Source organism: Saimiri boliviensis, chromosome 7, assembly GCF_048565385.1.
Source record: "Saimiri boliviensis isolate mSaiBol1 chromosome 7, mSaiBol1.pri, whole genome shotgun sequence".
Classification (NCBI taxonomy): Eukaryota; Metazoa; Chordata; class Mammalia; order Primates; family Cebidae; genus Saimiri; species Saimiri boliviensis.
This window is the reverse complement of record NC_133455.1, coordinates 8,362,128-8,382,115: the sequence shown is the minus strand read 5'-3', so window position 1 is coordinate 8,382,115 and position 19,988 is coordinate 8,362,128. Positions and strand designations below refer to the sequence as shown.

At 59.3% G+C, this 19,988-nt stretch overlaps 1 protein-coding gene across 32 annotated transcripts in view; it reads right to left on the bottom strand.

The window, feature by feature from the left end:
* NCOR2 (nuclear receptor corepressor 2) overlaps positions 1 to 19,988 on the bottom strand; it is a 243,319-nt gene that overhangs the window by 123,083 nt on the left and 100,248 nt on the right. For 31 of the 32 annotated variants that reach the window (XM_074402040.1, XM_074402038.1, XM_074402057.1 and 28 more), the window contains 2 exons: positions 16,468 to 16,581; positions 7,653 to 7,709 (listed from right to left, as the gene is read on the bottom strand). In XM_074402040.1, the coding sequence (XP_074258141.1) occupies positions 7,653 to 7,709; positions 16,468 to 16,581 (171 nt within the window). The remainder of the gene's footprint in view (positions 1 to 7,652; positions 7,710 to 16,467; positions 16,582 to 19,988) is intronic. The other variant, XM_074402050.1, reaches the window with a different exon arrangement.

Genomic DNA, 19,988 nt, shown 5'->3' with positions numbered 1-19,988 from the left:
AGAGAGAGAATCGCGTCAGAGCCCGCCAGCTGCTGCCCACGCAGACCCACTGGCAGGAGCCGCGGCCCTGGCTCCAAGGAGCCATCCTCTGGGCGAGCGCTCAGCCGCAACCAGGCATGAAACGGAACACAGGGACCCTGCAGCGGCCCCGGCCAGGTACAGGATGAAACTGGGTCCTTGGGGACAGCTGTGGGTGCCGTGACCACCCCCACCCAGGGGGTCGTGGCTGCCCTACAGGGCACTGGCAGCGCTGGCCTGGAAGGAACCACTGCCCAGAGCACACCAGGACGAGCCCGCACAGCCCAGAGGTCGCCCCTAACGTGGCGAGCCACTTGGCTTCCCGGCTCACCGTGGAAACACGCATCCCGACACCGAAAGACACCACTCTGTCCCCACTAACCAGCAGAAGATGAAAACGGTGAACAATGCCAAGCATTGGTGAGGTCTGGGGTGACGGAAGGCTAGCACACAGCTGGGGGGAGCCAGTGTAGGCGCACACATCCCCCAGAGAGACAGAAGCCACCTCCCGAAGCCTCCGCCTCCGACCGCCGTGCAGACGCCTGGGAGCACCTGGGCGCTGTGCTCGTCCAGGAGATGGACGCTGGGACGCTCCTATGGCATAGCTCACAGCGGCCGAGGAGAAGCCAGCGAGCCGCCACCACCACAAGGTGGCTAGGGGGATCAGGGCTCAATGACACACCACAAATCCCACCCAGCTGCGAGAGAGAGATGCCCGGGGCCACAGGTAGCAAGGACAGAGCTTCAAAGAGCCACGAGGAGACGCAGAAAGCACAGCACCGGCTGCGACGGGGCAGGACCCAGCCAGCTGCCACGCGTCCCCTCCCAGATGGAAGAACCATGGTTAGCAACCAAGGGCACAGCCTGGTCCAAATCCCGGTTCTGACGCTTTCTAGCTGGGTCTCCCTGGGAAGTTACTTAATCCATCTGTGCCTCAGTTTCTCCTCATCTAAAAATGGGGTTAAACTCATAGGGTTCTTGTGAAGATGAAACGGGCAGTGCATGCGAAGCTCTGAGGTGAGCGCCTGCAGGCTGAAATGCCCCGCGGTGCCAGTCACATTGCCGTCGTCAGCGTGCATGACTGTGCCAATGGCACCCACCTTCCGCACCGCCCTGTAGCCACCATGACCTTGCTGTGGCCAGTGGAACTGCTGCACGCTTAGCAAAAGCAGAGGCTTGAAGATGAGAGTTTGCGTTCCTGCTGCTTCTCTGTCAAGAGGACGAACGCGCCCAGCCTGGCCTGCAGGAAGTGGGCAGAGAGACAAGGAGCAGGGCGCCGCCACGCAGCCCGGGCTGAGCGAGCCCACCGGCCCACCGACCGACTTGCCGCCGGCCACGGGCTGCGTGGGCTGAGCCCACGCCCGCAGGAGCGCGCAGCCGCCTCCAGAGCAGTGAGCAGCAGTCAGCGGCCGCGCTTCGGGCCCCTGAATGTGGGGCTGCTTTGTTCCCCGGCAGTAGCTATGCAACCACGCGCGTAACTGACACGACCGTCCCCGCTGCACACGTGGGAGAATTGAGTCCTTAGGAGGTGACGACATTTGCCCACAGCTGGTAAGAGACGAGCCTGAATGAGAGCCAGCCTCTGAGCTCCAGCACTGGAGGAAGGAGTCTGCCCCTCTCTGCCCGAGTCTGTGCATGTGTCTGTGTGCGTGCCTGTGTGTCTGTGTCTGTCTGTGTGTCTGTCTGTGTGTCTGTGTGTGTGCCTGTGTGTCTGTGTCTGTCTGTGTGTCTGTGTGTGTGCCTGTCTGTGTCTGTGTGTCTGTGTGTGTATCTGCGTGTGTGTCGTGTCTGTGTGTCTATGTGTCTGTGTATCTGTGTCTGTGTGTGTGTGTCTGTGTGTCTGTCTGTGTCTGTGTGTCTGTGTATCTGTGTGTGTGTCGTGTCTGTGTGTCTGTGTCTATGTGTCTGTGTATCTGTGTGTGTGTGTGTGTCTGTCTGTGTCTGTGTGTCTGTGTATCTGTGTGTGTGTCGTGTCTGTGTGTCTGTGTCTATGTGTCTGTGTATCTGTGTGTGTGTGTGTGTGTGTGTGTGTGTGTCTGTGTGTCTGTCTCCCTTCCTCTTCCCGTCCCTCTCCCTCTCACACACCCACGCACACAGCAGGAGCCTCCCAGGGTGGCCATGGGTACTACGGTGGGAACACCAGGTACAGAGCGTGAGTGATCAGCTGGAGCAGGAAAGATAGGGGCGAGAAGTCCTGCAGGCTCAGGGCGGGGCTGCGGTGACGGAAGGGACACACAAGTCTCTTCCCTGGGGAGAGGGCTGCACGCACCTCCTGATGACCCTGGCAGAGGGGGCCACCCAAGCAATGAGGTCCAGACCCCCGCCTGCCCGTCCCCAGGGGAGGGCCTCTGCAGCTCTGCAGAGCCTCACAGACAGTCTCAGCCGGCGACAATGTTGCCTTCCTCCCTGTGGCCCCAGATCCCCTCCTAGGGAATTCACCACTGGGCCAGGGCAATTCCAGGCTCCTGCTCAGCTACTCTCCTGGGGACAGAGATGTCATCCTGCAGCTGGCATGGGCCATTCCTCCCCATGCCGGGTCAGGCTCCCCTCCCCAGGTGCTCAGCCCTGAATGGGGGGCAGTTTCCCCACCCCGACCCTGGAGATTTGAACAAGAGAAGTGGACGGAGGAAGAAGAGGGCCCACGGTCAGACTCGGTGCAGAACTTCCCAGCGAAGGTGCGGCACAGCCTCCCTGCAGAGGGCTGCGGGTCCTCGTCTCAGGAATGGCAAGGGGCCGTGAGATGCCCACGAGATAATCAGGGGCAACTACGTTATCTTCTCTATCAAATGCCAATCAAATACAGGCCAGGTGCAAGCAGGCATCGCTTAGAACAGGCGTCCCCAAACTTTTTACACAGGGGACCAGTTCACTGTCCCTCAGACCGCTGGAGGGCCGCCACATACTGCGCTCCTCTCACTGACCACCAATGAAAGAGGTGCCCCTTCCTGAAGTGCGGCGGGGGGCCGGATAAAATGGCCGCAGGCGGCCCGCGGGCCGTAGTTTGGGGACGCCCGGCTTAAAGGTTTGGGTTCTGGAAACAAATAGGCCCTGATTTAAATGCCGGCTCCTCCTTCACTAGCCATGAGCTTGGACAGGTGCCCTCAACACTACAGACTCAGTTTCCTCATCTGAAAAATGGGTGTAGGGCAAAGAGGACCTACTTCGTGGGAATTTTGGATAGCGCAGAAAATTTCAGACTTGGTGAAATTTGGAGTTTGCCTTCTTTTGGCTTTAAAGACAGCAAAAAGCCTAAAGGGGCCAGAGAGGAGCTGGCAGCCCGAAGCACCTAGCACACAGCCGCCGGGAGGGAGTGCTGGGCAGACGGGACAGGGCTTCTTCGGCACAGGACGGGTGCAGGAACTCGGGACTAGCCTCTGGGGGCAGCGGGAGCCTGCTGAGCCTCTGACCCACCGAAGCCACAGGAGAGGGAGGCCACTTCCACTTCCACTTGGTGGCCTCCAGCCCCTGCTTCTCAAGGCAGCCGTGGGTGAGGGGCCCACAAGGCGAAGGCCCCGAAGGACTGAGGGTACTGTGGGCTGCTGCTGCTTCTAAATGGGGTACCAGCCACTCCCCGAGGACTGAACCCCAGGAGCCCAGGGAAGACTCCGGGCCCAGAGCTGCCCGCCATGCTGGGCATTGCCATGGCAACAGGCTGAGGCCAGCCATCTTAGAAAGCCCAGCTGGGGGTGGGGGGAGGGAGGGCCAGTGACACGTCCTGGCAGGTGCATTGCTGAGGGGACACAGGGCCCGAGGGGACTCCCCAACGTCCCCATCACCCTCTGCAGAACGGGCTGCACAAAGCCCCGGCGGCTTCCCAGCCCAGGACAGCTGGAGTCCCCACGTGGGGCCGAGAGGCACCTAAATAGCCACACAGGCTGGGGGCACGGCCGGCGCCCGCCCCTCCCTCCCAGGCCTCATCGTCACACCCAGGTGAGGAGCACTCCCTCCCTCCTGAGGCCCAGAGGAGTGTGGAGCCCGGGGCAGCGGAGATGGCACCCCGGGGCGCGGCTCTCGGCTCTCAGCACCCGCCTCTCTCTTGCCCAGCCTCTGTCTCCTCTAAACATGGAGGCACAGCCACTCAGGGGGCAGAAAGAGGGCAAAAGGAGCAGGTGGCAGACACAGGGCGCGGGCAGAGATGAGGCATGGTGGTGACTAAGAAAGGCAGCAGGGGCCAGGGAGGAGGCGGCCCCCTCAGGCTCCAAGCCAGCCCTCGGGGCCACCAGGAAGAGCCACAGTCCCAGGCGGCCTGAGCTGGCAATAAATGAAGCGTCAGCCCCAGCCCTCAACCCGCTGGTGACACCAGCTTCTTAAAATAACGCCTTGGAACAGGAAGGAAGCAATGACTCAAAGCGGCAGAGAGGTCGGGCTGGTGAGCACGCCCTTCGCCACCACACCGCTCCCTGCCTGGCCCGGTCCCCACAGCCGGGCTACAGGGGCCGTGCCCACCATGCCAGCGCCCCAGACCCCTGGTTAGCGCCTCTGTGCTATTTTCATCCTTTCTAACGCTGATTCTTCCAGGGAGGCCGCAGGTGGCCGTCCCTGCGGAAGGGAGGGGCGCTGGAACTGCACTGCAGAGAGACCTGGGCACTGAACTCCGGGACCCGTGGTCCTGGGTCCGCAGGCCGTCCCTGGCCCAGGCTTCTGGCACTCAGGTGGTAGACAGGCCCTGCAGAGGGTGCACCACAGAGCCACCCCTGCTCGGAGGACGCCTGTGGCCACTCAGGCCTGGCAGATGTGTGCGGAACTGGCCGGACGCTCCCCAGGGGCTCAGCACACCTCCCCACCTCATTGCCCGCTGTGTGGCCCACACGAGGCACTCCCCTCGCCGAGCCTCATCCAGAAAACGGGACGGCAACAGCTCTGTGAGGCGCCCTCCCTGTCCCCACTGGCTGGCACCAAGCCAGGGGCCTTCGAGAGTCCAGACACCAGACCTTTAGCCTCCGGCACCATCCGCCCTTGGAAGCCTCTGCTCTGAGATCCCCAAGCAGGGGGCAGCCTGTCCCTTGTCTCCAAAGAACCTGAGAAGATTCACAGTGAGGCCCCGGGTTCCAAAGCTTCTGACACCAGCAGCCGCCCGCTCCCATCTGCCCCCGGCTGCCCATGGACAGGGGCTTCCTTGTCCCTGTCCCTCGGGCCTAAGACACGAGGGCCTCCAGGCCCTTCCCCCAGCAAAGGTGAGTTGCGGGGGGGACCTGGAAGTCTAGAAATGGTTGGGAACCGCATCCAACCCTGCCATCACCGTGTGGCAAAAAAGGGGAAACTGAGGCAAGAAGCAGCTTCCTGGTGGGGATGTGCCATGGTACGGCCACACTGGAAAACAGTTGGGCAGTTGCTTAAGGGGCTAAACAGAGGGTTAAGAGAGGATCCAGCAACTCCACGCCTGGGCGCGCCCGGGAGAAAGGCGGACGCACGCGCACATGGAAACAGCACACGAACGTTCACAGCAGCTTTACTCTCCGCACCCCAAATACGCAGACAAGCTCACGCCCACCCGCTGGGGCGTGGGTAAACAGCACGTGGCCTGCCCCTGCAGGGAGATCGGATTCAGCCACAGAAAGGAATGAAGGCGCGACCCACGCTCCGCACGGATGAACCTCGAAAACATGATGCGGAGTGAGATAAGCCAGACACAAAGGACCGTACATTGCAAGATTCCATTTATAGGAAACGTCCAGAATAGGCACATCCATAGAGACAGAAGGGGCTCTTCTCGAGATGATGAAATGTTCTAAAATGGACCGTGGCGACAGTGGCACACATCTGTGAATACACTAAAACCCACTGAACTGTACACTTTAAGCGTGTGAATTGTACGTCAATAAAGCTGTTTACAAAACAACAATAAAAAACAAACAAACAAAAAAAAACAAGGAAGCAGCGGCTGCTGCTGAAAACTTTCACCAAAATTCACTTCCACTGAGAAGCACAACCCCAGGCTAGAGCCTGTCACCCAGGCCCCCCAGGCCCCCCAGGTCAGAGGATGTACCTGGAGGGGGCGGAGCCCTGAAGGGGTGGGAGAGCCAGGTGAGGCCTCCGAGCCCAGCAAGTGGCGGCCGGGTGGGTGGCTGGGCCCTGCTTCTGAGCTGGAAGAGCCCCTGCCACCTCCTGCCTGCTTCTGCCTTCTGAGCAGGCCCGGGAGCCTGTGGCTTGCAGTTCCTGAGTGGCCTCAACGAGACCCCAAGGCTTCAGGGTGGCTCTCCTTGCGTCAACCTCAGCAGCCTGCAGAAACTCCACGGGAAGCAGCTCATCTCCAGATTGTTCTACTGAGCGCTTCGCAAGGGCAGGAGCTGCATCAGGCGAGCCTTGAATGGGCATCACTGCCCTTAACCCTGGGAAGACCCTGGAAGGAGGCCCTGGAGTCTCTGCCTGTCACAGATGAGAGCACAATGCTCCTACAAGGTCAGCCCCTTTCATAGGGCCACTCGGCAAACACGAAGTGGAGGCTCTGAAGGTGTGAGACCTCTGCTTCGTTTCTTTATGAGGCAGGGTCTCACTCGACTCCTCAGGCTGGGGTGCGGTGATGTGATCATAGCTCACTGAAGCCTCCAACTCCTGGGCTCAATCGATCCTCCTGCCTCAGCCTCCCAAGTAGCTGGGATGACAGGTGTGCACCACCATGCCTGGTAAATTTTTTATTTTTTTTGCAGAGATGAGGTCTTGCTATTTTGCCCAGGCTGATCTCAAATTCCTGGCCTCATGCGATCCTCCGGCCTCGGCCTCCCACAGTACTGGGATTACAGATGTGAGCCACTGCACATGGCCGAAGGTGTGAGACTTTATCTGCACCCTGGGTGGACTCACACGCACACCCTAGCCCACCACGCACAGAGACTCTCCCTCATCTGGCACATGTGGGTAGCTGTATGCCATGCTGGCCAGCTCAGTGGGCTCAGACGGCTGTGTGGCAGGCAGGGGCTCTGGCCAGTTCTCTGGGGCTTAGGGCTTCTGCATCTACCCATCCTCAGCCCAGGGACTTCAGGAGGCCTGGGCCCTGCTTTCCCACTCTGCTGCTGACATGGCATCTTCCCACAGCAAAAGGACACTAGTGACAGTCATCATCACCATCACCACCACCATCATCATAGCTAACGACCAGCCCTTCGCTGTCCACAGACAGGCGCCGCACCTGATGCTGGATAAACATTCATACAGCTCCCCCTCACTGGAACCCAGTGGAGCAGGCACTATTAGGATGCCCATTTTACAGATGAGGAAGCTGAGGCACACAGAGGTAACAGACGCACTCAGGGTCACCCACACCACGGTGTACCCGGGAGTGGACTGAGGTCACGTGACCCAGAGAACCGACTCTGTGCTCAGCTGGAACAAACGCGTCGGCCTCCAGGTGTGTGATTGCTCACAGCACCCACGACAGGGCTCCGGGCGTGCACAGGAGTGCGCAAGTGGCGCCCCCGGCACTCCCTGCCAGACCGCTGCCCCCGCCCGGCCCAGCCAGGCCCGCCCCACCCACTATCCGCATCAGGAAGGTGGGTTCCCTGCCTCCTCCGCGGACGCCGCCTGGGCAGCGCTTGGCAATAGATGACTTCCTCCTCCCCCGCCCCTCCCGCCTCCCTGCCCACCTCTCCCGCCACCCCCGCCCTCCCTGGATCCCCCAACCCTGTACCCCAGCTCACCAGCTCCACCTGGGGCCCCAGGCCTTCCAGAATCCGGTGTGCAGCTTCAGCCTTCTTCTGCAGGGTGACGGCAAGGCAAAGAGGAGGAATTTTTTTAAAAAACAAAAAAATACAGATTATAAATAGAGGCTCCCCGGAGCAGCGGGCACCTGCCCAGCCCAGCCCAGCATGCTGCTCCTCGGCACGGAGGAGGGAGGCCCGGGGCCCCCTCCAGAACCTCCCAGGCTCAAAAAAACACAGAGGGGCCTCAATACCCCCGCAGCAGCCCTGGCAGGTCCGCCAAGTTTCGATTTTAGCAAACGCGCCGGGTCCCCTGAAGCCTGCTCCCCGGCGGGCCCCGCTCCCCCAGAGCCCAGCCGACACTGCCAGCCCTGAGATGCCTTCCCTCGCCCTGGAAGCTGGTTGGGCTGTCTCAGAGCTAGTGCAGCCAGCTAGGGAAGGAGGAGGAGGTGGAGGAGGGAGGGTGACAGAGGCGCTCAGAGATACCCTTTCTAGGATTCTTGTGTTTCACAATCATGTGATTATTTCTGGGCTGCCCCGGGGCCTCCCCGCCTCCTCCCCACTCACAACCGGGGACTTATTAGGAAAACAGGAACATGTGGTGACGGGCTCGGTGGCCGCGCCGGCAATAGGCTGGACCTCCGGCCCCCGCCCGGGCCTCGGTGTGAAGGCAGACATTGTGCCTGGCGTGGCCCCCAGCCCCCAGCCTGGGACCACCAGGGCCCATTCAGAGGAGGCCAGCCCGGGTGCAGGGAGGCGGGGGGCAGAGGGGCTCTTCTGAAGGTGGCTTCACAGGGCTTTGTCGGAGGGCAGGGGCAGAACTCAGGTGGGTTCGGGTGCCCTCTGCACCAGGCTAAAGTGTGTGTGCACTGGCAAATGGGTGTCCCCAGGCCAGCATGTGGCAAGCCCCTGCTGTGGTTCAGTTTCGCCAGGCCAGCCACTCAGTATTTGGCAAGGACCGGACGGACAGGCCACAGAAGTCACCATCACCATACTGAAACCGTCCCCAGTGACTCCAAGCCCAGACTGGCCAAAAGGAGGTGACCCCCAGCCCTGGGCAATACGGATGCCAACAAAAAGCCAATGCAGTCTTTGCCAAGATCTCCTTGCAGGGCGGAGGGACCCAGCATCCCCGGGCTACAGCAGAGAGAGGAGGGCATGGCGGACCAGCTCACTCCCCCTCCCGACCCCTGGAGAAAGACAGCTGGTATGTAGGTGGGCTCAAGCTGGCACCTAGGACTGCCTCTGCCTAGAGCCCAGCGCCCGGCCCACCGAGAGCAGAGCCATGCTCCCGGCCACCTTCACGCTGAGCCGAAACCACGACACCTGCAGCTCAAGGTGCAGCCGGAACAGCAGGGGAGAAAGATTACAGCGCTGATCACTTCCCCGAGCGCCTGCCATGAGCCAAGCATCGGGCACATGTGTGTTCCTCACATTTCGATCCCATGGAAGCACCACGGGAGGCACACACAGGAGTATCCCCATTTCACAGATGGTGAAACCGAGGCGCAGAAACACAACACAGAGAAGAAGCCCTTCGTCTGACCTCCAGGACAGAGGAAGCCAAGGCCAGGGTCCCACGCAGGGCGACCCCGAGGCTTGGGGCTAGTATTCCCGGTACACAGGGGCAGACATCAGCCTGACAGTCACCGCCCCAGCCACACCCTCGAAGCAAGAGAGTCTGCCCTGGGGTCCTCAAGATGGGAGAACCCCTGAGCCAGACCCAGCGAAGGACTGGGTATGGGGTGGCATGGGGGCAGGGCAGCTCCCAAACACCGGGACCAGGCAGAGACATGGGAAAAATGATACCTGGCTCCGGCCTGCAATAAATCCAAACAATTGGCAGTTGGTTAAGAGCAGTAACAGCAGATTACTACACTCAGGCAGAGAAAGGTACGTGTGAAAGCGGGGCACAAGTCACTCCCCCGGAAAGGTAACAGGAGGGATACATAGGCTGGGTTTTGAGGGGCGAATAGGAGTTTGTGTGTATCATCTGTGGGGATCAGCAGCAACTGTCCATCTAGATAAAGGAATGATACCAAACGGAAAGGGCCAAGCCACTAGAAGTGCCACGGCCACACAGCTAGCACCTGGAGAGCAGGAGGACCCCTTCTTCACCCACTGAAGCTGCAGGGAGCCCCACCTCCTCCTGCCTCTCTGGGGTTTCCTCCACCTCCTGCCCCCACACCCCCTGCTCGCGGTGTTGGATCTGTTCCGGCTCCACCGTCGTCTGCGGTCCTGCCTGTCAGCCTTCCGGGGGGCGTGGGCCTGCGGGGCCCTGTCCCAAGACGGGCTGGCCTTTCTCAACACATCGGCTCAACATCGGGGAGCTGGCTGCACTCTAACCGGCAGCAATCTGCGTCTCCCGTCTGGCCACACTCACCTGGGGTGTCAACTCCCAGAACTATGGCAAGGATGTTCTGCAGGGAACAAAATGTCACCTCTTCCCTCTTTCAATGCAGAGGAGACACCTGCCAGAACGCAGCATGGCTGGGAATGTGGATGTGGGCCAGATTCAGCCCCGTGCCAAAAATTCCCCCTCACCTCCTCGGCTGCTGACTTCCTGCCACCCTGGGCACCAAATCCAAACGCCTCACCAGGGTCAACAGGGTCCCAGCCCTCACGGGCCCTGGACCTCTACTGGCCCCTCACTGTCCCCTGCACACTGAACGCCACTACTGCCTGTGAGCTTTGCACCTACTGTTCCCTGCCTGGAATGCTGTTCCCCCCACGTTCACATGCTCTTGCCTGCCTCTTGCTCACGTCTGGACTCAGCCTCCCCTCCCCAGAGAGGCCTTCCCTGATCCCCCACAGGAGGCCGGACCACCTCCCTTGACCACTCTTTTCCCCACTGGGCTGTCTTCACAGCACACTGGTCACGGGTAAGGGTGTGCATCCCACTGTTTATGTTACTGGCCGTCTCCCCCAATGGGACATGAGCAGCGAGGCGCCTGCTCTGTTCTCTGCTGCGCACCCACAGTGCCTGGAACAGCGTCTGGCTCAGAGTGGACACTCAGGAATAGTCTAATTCCCAGAAATAGTCTAATTCCCGCAATTCCTGGCTCCCTCGCTCAGGCTGTCTCTAGAGCAAAGCATTCTTGTACCCCCAGGCTCTCCGGTCCCAGCCCAGAATGCTGCCCTCTCGACGTGGCTGCAGCTGGCCCACTGCCTCCCACCTCCCGACCAGGACCAGAGAAGGCCAGCGCCGGCCACTGAGCTGCTGCCATCCAGCAGTGCCCTGCACAGGACGGAGGGTAGCGGACACTCTCTCCAGGGCTGAGTGGGAAGCAGTTGCACCCCCTGGCATGCCTGGCCTTTCCAAGGACACAGGGGGTGGGGGGCACAGAGGTGGACGAGAGAGCAGTCTCTCTACTCTCTGAGCCACAACCAGGATTGCCAAGTCTCCCAGTAACCCGTTTCTGGGGTGCAAGGGCTGCCCCATTTTACAGATGGGGAAACAGAGGCTCAGAGAGGATGCCTGGATAGGAGGTCACCAACCCACACAGTTCCAGGCAAAATCCCAGACCCTTCCCACCTGACCCTCTCCCACCTAGCACTTCGCACCCCAACACTGCCATGGCAGGTATTTGCGCATCTCCCCTGCCCCCTGGGGCCACCTCCGACACTGGCTCCCTGGCTGCCCCTGCCCCCGGCACACAGCGACTGCTCCAACAGGAGCTCTTGCCTGCATCTTCCCCGTGCGGGCCCAAGGCCCAGCTTGCAGGGAACACCAGGACACACTAGTTAGAGATGAACCAACTCTACCCGGTGGTGGCGAAACCCGGGGGCTGCTCCAGCGTAGAGGAGGGCCTGGGGCCGGCTGGGAGGCTGGAATTCAGGGGACTCAGCCCCACCCGGGGGGAGAAGGGAAAAGGCCTTTCTCAATCCCACTGAAACCGGACGGCCCCCATGACCTCCCACGTGCCTGGCCTCAGAGCGCGCTCTGACAGCAGGGGATGGGGGCTGACGCCGGAGGGGAGGTGGCTGAGTCTGAGAAGAGCCACTGCCCAAGCTCACCAGGCTCGGAGAGGAGGACCAGGGACCAAGCCAATGAGGGCCCGGCTCACCATGGCGTCCACCCCCTGGAGGGGCTCTCGCCAGGCAACCAGGGGGCAGGGCAGGTTCTCACTCGAGCAATGGCCCTACTGCAGGGACCCAGGGTCTGTGTGGCCAGGTCTCCCTGTTGCCAAAGAGCCCAGGAGCTGTGCTGGGACACACAAGTTCTCGGTCACCTGTGCAGACGGGTGCACGGGAGCGCCAGACCCACATGACCAAGTGCACGTGCCAAGATCTAGAAATGCACAAAGACAAACACACATGTCCACACACGCCAAGGCACGCACACGCACTCACACACGCACACCAAGCGGACACGAGGCGACACACCCGCCCCACACGCGCCATCTCATGCACATCCATTTGTACATACACGTACACAGTCTAACTGCACCCACATGAACGTGTGTATGCACACAGGGGCACAGACACACCAATACCTACACACATGCCCCACATGTGCCGATCCACGGAGGAATGTGTTCACATATGCACACAGCACCCACAGGCACACCTGCACACATGCACACCCACACCCACATGTGTATGCATGGATGTGTCACTGCGCAGATAACCACAGGCCCCACATGCTGACTCACACAAACACACATGTGCACACAGCCATCCAGAGGTACACATACACACACACACGTACGTGCATACAGAGGTGCGCTGTATCGATGCACACATCACCAACGCGCGTCCCACACAAGCCAACTCTCACTCAGTATTCATTCACACAGCCCCTCAAAGGCACACGTGTATGCTCACACAACACACGTGTATCCAACACACATACCACACACATACACACGTGTATCCAACAGGCATACCACACATGCATCTACCCACACGTGCACACATGCACCCACAGGCACACAAACCACACATGTCCACATGCGGCTCTCCTCTAAAGCAGAGAAACAGACCTGACACTGACCACTCCCTGGCCACTCCCCTACCTGGAAGACCCATCCTAGCCCCTTCTCGGCCATACTGGCCTCCTCATCTGCAGATTGGGGGCAGCACCTACCCACCTAAGAAGTCCCAAGCCCCCAGCCCTGCACCCAAGCCCCTCCTCCGCTGGCTGCAGCAGTGCATCAGGGCAGCAGCCGACCCTGAGCTTCAGCTTCCTCATCTGAAAAACAGCCTCACGCCCGTGAGCCCCATGCAGAGCTCTTCCAGGGTGTGTGATGAGCAGGAAAAGCAGGCGATGCGTGCAGCAGCCTCACGGGGCTGAAACGGACAATGTGAAAGAACCCCTGGGCCCTGGGGGCAGTTAGGATGGCCAGGTGGCTGGGCAGAGGCCAGGGGTGGGGGCCTGGCCCAGGATGCCGGGGCCACAGGACGGGGTCTGAACCACTGCTCTGAAAATCTTGCATCAGGGGGTCTGACGCTGGACCCTGCCAACGAGCATCCAATATGCCAAAACCCCTGGCAGGCTCTGCTGACTGCTTCACGTCCACGGTGACTGCTGATGGCGTCACTCATCCCTGCCCTGCTCTGTCCCTACCACACTGTCCGTACACTGAGTCCCAATCGCACCGTATAAACACGTTCCCGTTAAGATGCTTAAACTCAAAGACAAGGACTGGAGTCTTAGATGTCCGAATTACTCAGCAACCGGAGGTCGCTGCTTCCATCAATCCTGCCTCTTCTTCCCCATGTGAATGAGCCATCGGCATCTCCACTGGAACAGGCTTCTACGTTTCCCCAGTGGACCTAGCTCAAGGTCCGTCTCCTCTATGAAGCCCACCCTGACTGTTCCCAGTCTCCTCAGTTCCTACAGCACCAGCAGCCCGCGCTGCACAAACATTCCCGTGTATCCACACTTGGCTAGCGCTGCCTGCCTGTGTGTTTTATCCAGATTCCAAGTGTGCTCCTTGTCCCAGAACCAAGAGGCTCCTACCCTCATGCCCACCACCTTTGAAGGTCAAAGGAGACACCAGTCCCCTCTCTGGGACTTGCCATGCCCCTCATTCAAATGCCTCCTTCCGGCCCACTGGCTGCCTCCAAGAAGCCTTTCCCGGTGCCCGCTCCAGGTCACGCTCTGTCCTCCCAGTCTGGGGCCACCGCGCCTGCTCCTGCTCTCAGGCTGCAGAGTCCCCGCCGGCTGCCCCACCATCTGTGCACACCTGCCTGGCCCCCGCCCACGCAGGCAGCTCCCGGGAGGCAGGAAAAGCCTTGCTCAGCAGGTGCCTCACCAATGTGCTCCGAATGGATAATGAGCCAGACTCCGGCACTCAGAACTGCCAGGCAGGCCCTGCCCAGCGGGGAAGCTGCGTTTTCCGGCTGGCTTGGCGTTTAGAGACAGACCCTTGTCCTCCATCTCTCCAGGAACCAGCAGGGAAGGAAGGCGGATTAAAATTTAATCCTACTGATCCCCCAAGGGGCAGTAAGTCCTGGCTGCTCCTGCCAAAGGCAGCTGGGGGCCCCCCACACAACAGGCTGCAGGCTTTGGAGGCTCGGAAGCTCAGCGCAGGCGGAGGGTCCCCCACCAGCCCCCACACCCTCAAACCAGAGGCCCCTTCCACGGGCAAGAGCTGGCCACTCGCCTCCATCTCCCCTCCCCTCCTGCCGCCTGGACATGTCCACAACAATTACTTCATGTGCATCTGCTGTGTGCTGAGCACTGTTTCAGATGCTGGAAATACAAATGAAAGTAAAAGTGGGCGGGAATAAAATCCCTGCCCTCACAGGGCTTCCATTCATAATAAACAGAACAAGTAAAATATTAATCACGTCCCATGGGGAGAGGGGCTACGGAGAATCAGAAGCCACGAAGGAGGAAAACGGGAAGGAAGAGCAGAGCGTTGAAACGGGTCTTGCTAAGAATTTGAGCAAATATAGAAATGACAGTATAGGCCTTGCAGGAAGAGAAGCTCCAGGCAGAGGGCCACTGACTTGGCCTCCACAGCTGCTGGTGAGAACTGTGCCTGCTCTCCACCAAGAATCAGAGAGAGCAGGCAGAGGTGACATTCTCAGGAGCCCTGCCCATCTCCCCTCCACTTTGGGCTCCTGGAGCCACCTCAATCTTGGCTCCGAGTCCCAGGCTCGAAGCTCACTTGCTCTGCAATCTCAGGGAAGTCACCTTCCCTCTCTGAGCTTTGGTTTCTTGGTAGCAAAGTAGAGAGAATAATAGTAGTTCTATTAAATGCAAATAGTATTCTATTCAATGTACAAGGTAAACAATCACAAGAAGAAATGACAGCTATGATAATGACAATTAATAGCACCAGCTGGCAATTTCTTGGTGCAAAGCACTGTCTGTCCTAAGGGCACTAGGACATTAGCCCCTTTCATCCCCAGACCAACTGTACTAGCCACTGCTATCGTTGTCATCATTTTAAAGCTGTGGAGCATGAGGCACAGGGCGGTTTAAGTAAAACGCTCCAGGTCACAGAGCCAGGAAGTTGGAGACATGAGATTTGAACCCAGGATGCCTGGCTGAAGCACATGTGGCCCCCTGGCTCTTCTATGACTGTTACTAGGGGTGCTTGGGGTGAGGGGCCAGGGTGTGGAAGAGTGACCCAAGCTCATTCCCAGGCCCCAAACAGGCTGGTCTCATTCTGCATGGCATTGCTGTTTCTAGAGGTGGAGGCATAGCCAAACTGGTTGATCCAGTCATTTGCGGCCTCAGGCTGCCACTACAGGCACCTGCAACGTGACTCCAGAGGCCTCCCCACCCCCATCTCAACTCTGAGCGCTGATCGGCCAAGGAAGATATTACAGAAGAGGCAGCTGGGAAGGGTGGCTGGGGCCTCCAGCAGGAGGGAAACCAGAGATGCCAAGACAGGGAGAGGAGGTTCCTCATCTGTCACACTTCACAAGGACCAGTCCCTCTCTGGGCCTCAGTTTCCTCATCCAGAAAGTAAGGGAGGGGGGATCAATAGCCACAGGTCCCAAGTGCATCTGGAAAAAGTCGACTGTAAATCATCGAAGCCCAGCTGGTATTGGCTTGAGTGGGAAGATGGGGAGCTCACCACCTCACCAGACAAGGTTCCACCTTGGAGGCGCACAGGCCCTCCGGGTCCAGCCCCTGGAGACGCCGGACACCTCAAGCCCCTCCACCAAGACCAGACCCCCTATCGATACCTGGCTGCTGCCCCAGTGAGATCTCCATGGCCCCCACAGCCTGCTCCCGACCCCGGGATTCAGCCATCTCAAAAGCGCCTTCCAGGGCACAGTGTCAGTGGAAGCCAGTGCTGAGAACTCAGGCCCTGTGGTCCGACAGCCCACAGGTTCAAATCCAGGTCCAAGGCTTCCTAGCCGTGTGACTCTAGACAAGGCACTTAGCCCCTCTGGCCCTTAGGAAAATGGAAACAAGGCCTGCACCTGCCATCCAGGACCGACGGGGGCGCTGCTCCACGAACGCTCGCTGCTGCCGTCACAACGTCATTATCTTTGACCTCACAGGGATTTCCTGCACACGTGCCTCCAGTGGCGGCCCCTTCCCGTTGGCCATCGGCTGGCCCCTGGTGCTCTCCTGGAGCCCAAAGCCTCTGTGTTGTGTTGCATCCCGCTGGCCAGCCACGGTCCCATCTGTGTGTCTGAGCACAACAGCTCAGAGGCCACACCAGGCTGGCTTTCCACCGGCCACCTTCCCCCGCCCACTCATAAACCACACGTCTCTGGGGGAGAGGGTGTTGAGGTACCCTCCCCATTTCGCAGATGGGAACACTGAGGCCCGGTTCAAGGTGCCCCCTGGGAAGCGCCCTGTGGCCAGCACCGGGGCAGCAGGCGGGGGCGGGGCACATACCCGGTTCTCGTCGTAGATGATCTGCACCAGGCTGCGGTGCTTTGACTCGATGGGCGGTGGCGACACTGGCTTCTCAGGCTCGGGCGGCTTGGCGGCCTCCTCCTCCAGCTGTTGCTGTGGGGACAGGCAGAGTGTGCCGGGTGAGCACCCCGGCGGGCGGAAGGAGGGCTACAGCCCCCAGGGCATGGGGAGGCCCCCCTGCAGCCCCGGTCTCGGCCACACACAGGAAGTCAGGCTGCTACCCATTTCCTGTGAGTCACCCCAGGGACTCCACACCCCAAAGAGGCCCCAGCTCCCGGGCCAGCTGCAGCCTCCAAGCTCCGAAGCCAGGTTCAAATACTGCCTCCGTGACTTGCCAGCTAGGGAAGCACAGGCGAGCAGCCTCACCCCACTGGGCCTCAGTTTCCCCATCTGTAAGCAGGCTGATTGCCGTGTCCTCATTCTGACTGTGGTGCAGACTGAATGAGTCAGTGACACAGACAGGCACAGTCGGGCCTTCTGCGAGCCGGCATTACCACGCACTGCGGTTCCCATGGGCAGCATCAGCGCCAGGAGACGCTGTGCAGAGTCCGCGGCTGCAATGGGCGGACTGGAACCCGACTCCTGCTCCTACTAGCTGCGTGGCCTTGAGAAGCTGCTGGACTTCTCTGAGCCTCACCTTCCTCATCTGGAAAATGTAGACAAATGACTTAGTACCCTAGAGTGCAGGTGTGAAGGTGAAATGAACTGATGATGCCTGCAAAGTACTCAGTACGGGGCACACAGACAGCACTGCACACACAGCTCCTCATCCTCCATCACCCTCAACACCCCAATAATCATCTCTATCCCCCATCATTCCCATCCTCCATCATCATCACCCTCATCCCCCCATCATCCTCATCCCCCATCATCCCCATCCCCCATCATCATCACCCTCATCACCCCATCATCATCCTCATCCCCCCCATCATTCCCATCCCCCATCATCCTCATCTCATCATTCCCATCCCCCATCATCATCATCTCCCCATCATCACCATCCCCCATCATCCCCATCTCCCCATCATCATCACCTTCATCACCCCCATCATCATTCCCATCCCCCATCATCCCCATCCCCCATCATCCTCATCTCCCCATCATTCCCATCCCCCATCATCCGCATCTCCCCATCATCCGCATCTCCCCATCATCATCACCCTCATCACCCCATCATCATCCTCATCCCCCCATCATTCCCATCCCCCATCATCCCCATCCCCCATAATCCCTATCCCCCACCATCATCACCCTCAACACCCCAATAATCATCTCTATCCCCCCATCATTCCCATCCCCCATCATCATCACCCTCATCACCCCCATCATCCTCATCCCCCATCATCCTCATCCCCCATCATCCTCATCCCCCATCATCCTCATCCCCCATCATCCTCATCCCCCCACCCATCATCCTTATCTCCCCATCATCCCCATCTCCCATCATCCTCATCCTCCATCATCCCCATCTCCTCATCATCACCCTCATCACCCCATCATCATCCCCATCCCCCATCATCCCCATCCCCCATCATCCCCATCCCCCATCATCTCATCTCCCCATCATCCCCATCCCCCATCCTCATCTCCCCATCATCACCCTCATCACCCCATCATCATCCTCATCCCCCCATCATCCCCATCCCCCATCATCCTCATCTCCCCATCACCATCTCCCATCATCCCCATCTCCCCATCATCATCACCCCCATCATCATCCTCATCCTCCCATCATCCCCATCCCCCATCATCCCCATCCCCCATCATCCCCATTCCCCATCATCCGCATCCCCCATCATCCGCATCTCCCCATCATCCCCATCCCCCACCCTCATCTCCCCATTACCCCCATCCCCCATCATCTCATCTCCCCATCATCCTGATCACCCCCATCATCCCCTCCTCATATATTCATATACTGGACCCCCTCCTAACACCCTTGGAAAGGGCATTCCATCATGCTGCCATCTGCTTCACAGCAAGAGGGTGGCTGAAGACCACAGGGTTTCGGGCACTGACCCAAGGTCAGATGGGAGGCCAGTGCCACCTTCTGCAATGTGACAGGGCATTGCAAGTAAGATCAGAACACGGCCTGCTCCACTTATGATGCTCACACAGCCCGCACGTGACAGCGGGGCGTATCAGTATGAACACAAAAAGGCGGCCAAAAAGGGAACGCAGAAAGAACCAGAAAACCCAGGGTCCTGGCTTCTGCAGACTCCGGGGCTGCAGACCTGAGCGGAACTGCCTCAGTCCCATAGCGACCCCTGGTGGTTGCTTCAGGAAGGGCATCGAAAAACTCCCGCTAAGGTGAGGATGCGGAAAACCTGGAACCTTCATACACTGCTGGTCGGAATGTAAAACGGGGCAGCTGACGTGGAAGGCGGCTTGGAAAGTCATCAGCACATTAAACCTAGAGTCAGTGCGCAATAATTCTGCGCCTAGGTATACACCCACAAAAACGCAAACACGAATGTTCACCAGCAGTGCGATTCACAACAGCCACAGCCCAAATGGCCACCGATAATGAAATAAACAAAGGTGGCATCTCCATACAATGAAATAGGATTCAGCTATAAAAAGGAATGAAGGACTGAGACGAGAGACAACATGATGAACCCCAAAACCAGGACGCTACATGGAAGAACCCAGACGCAACAGGACGCATACTGTGTGATCCGATGTATACGACATGTCTAGAACAGGTGAATCGTGGAGACAGAGAATAGGGGAGTGGCTGCTTCAGTCCCTGGGAGGCTTCCCTGGGGGCTGGTGCAATGGCTTAGACCCAGACAGAGGTGATGGCTGCACGACACTGAATATGCTCAACGCCACTGACCTGTGCACTTTAAAATGATCATGTTTGACAATTTCACTTTTGAAAAAGGCCAAAGTAGAATATAGGGGGGAAACAAATAAAAACCCAAAATCTAACCACTGAGGGCCGCCTGGGGTCCCCTGGCTTCCAGCTGCAGTCACCAGCCCCGCAGCTTCAGACCCTGCCCAGGGCCGGGACTGGAGACCTAAAGGTGCAGTGCCAGGCTGGTCCTGGCAATGTCTGCCCACCCCGCTGGGGTCTGGCCCTCTCGGGATGCCTGCACCACCATCATGAGACCTACCCACTGCCTGCTGAAGCCTGGGACAGCTGGCAGTCTCAAGGACTAGGCCCTGCAGCTGGACTATCCCCAAATCCTGGTTCCCCCAACCACGTGACAGCCCTGATGGCCCCTTGAAATCAACGCTCTCCCAGCTCCCACGGTGCCTCTTCCTGGAACCCTTCTCTCACCAGCCTTCGTGCCCGGCCCACAGTGGCTGGGATGAGCCCTTGATCCTCCTTGGAGCCCCCACTTCCTTGTCTGAAGCACATTAGATATGAGCCTACTTCCCTGTTTGTCTACACACTCCCTGGGGCCAAGACACTGCGGCGATGACTCAATCAACTATTTTTAATGAGCACCTACTATGTACCCCATGCTGCTCAGAACACAGCAGTTAACAGG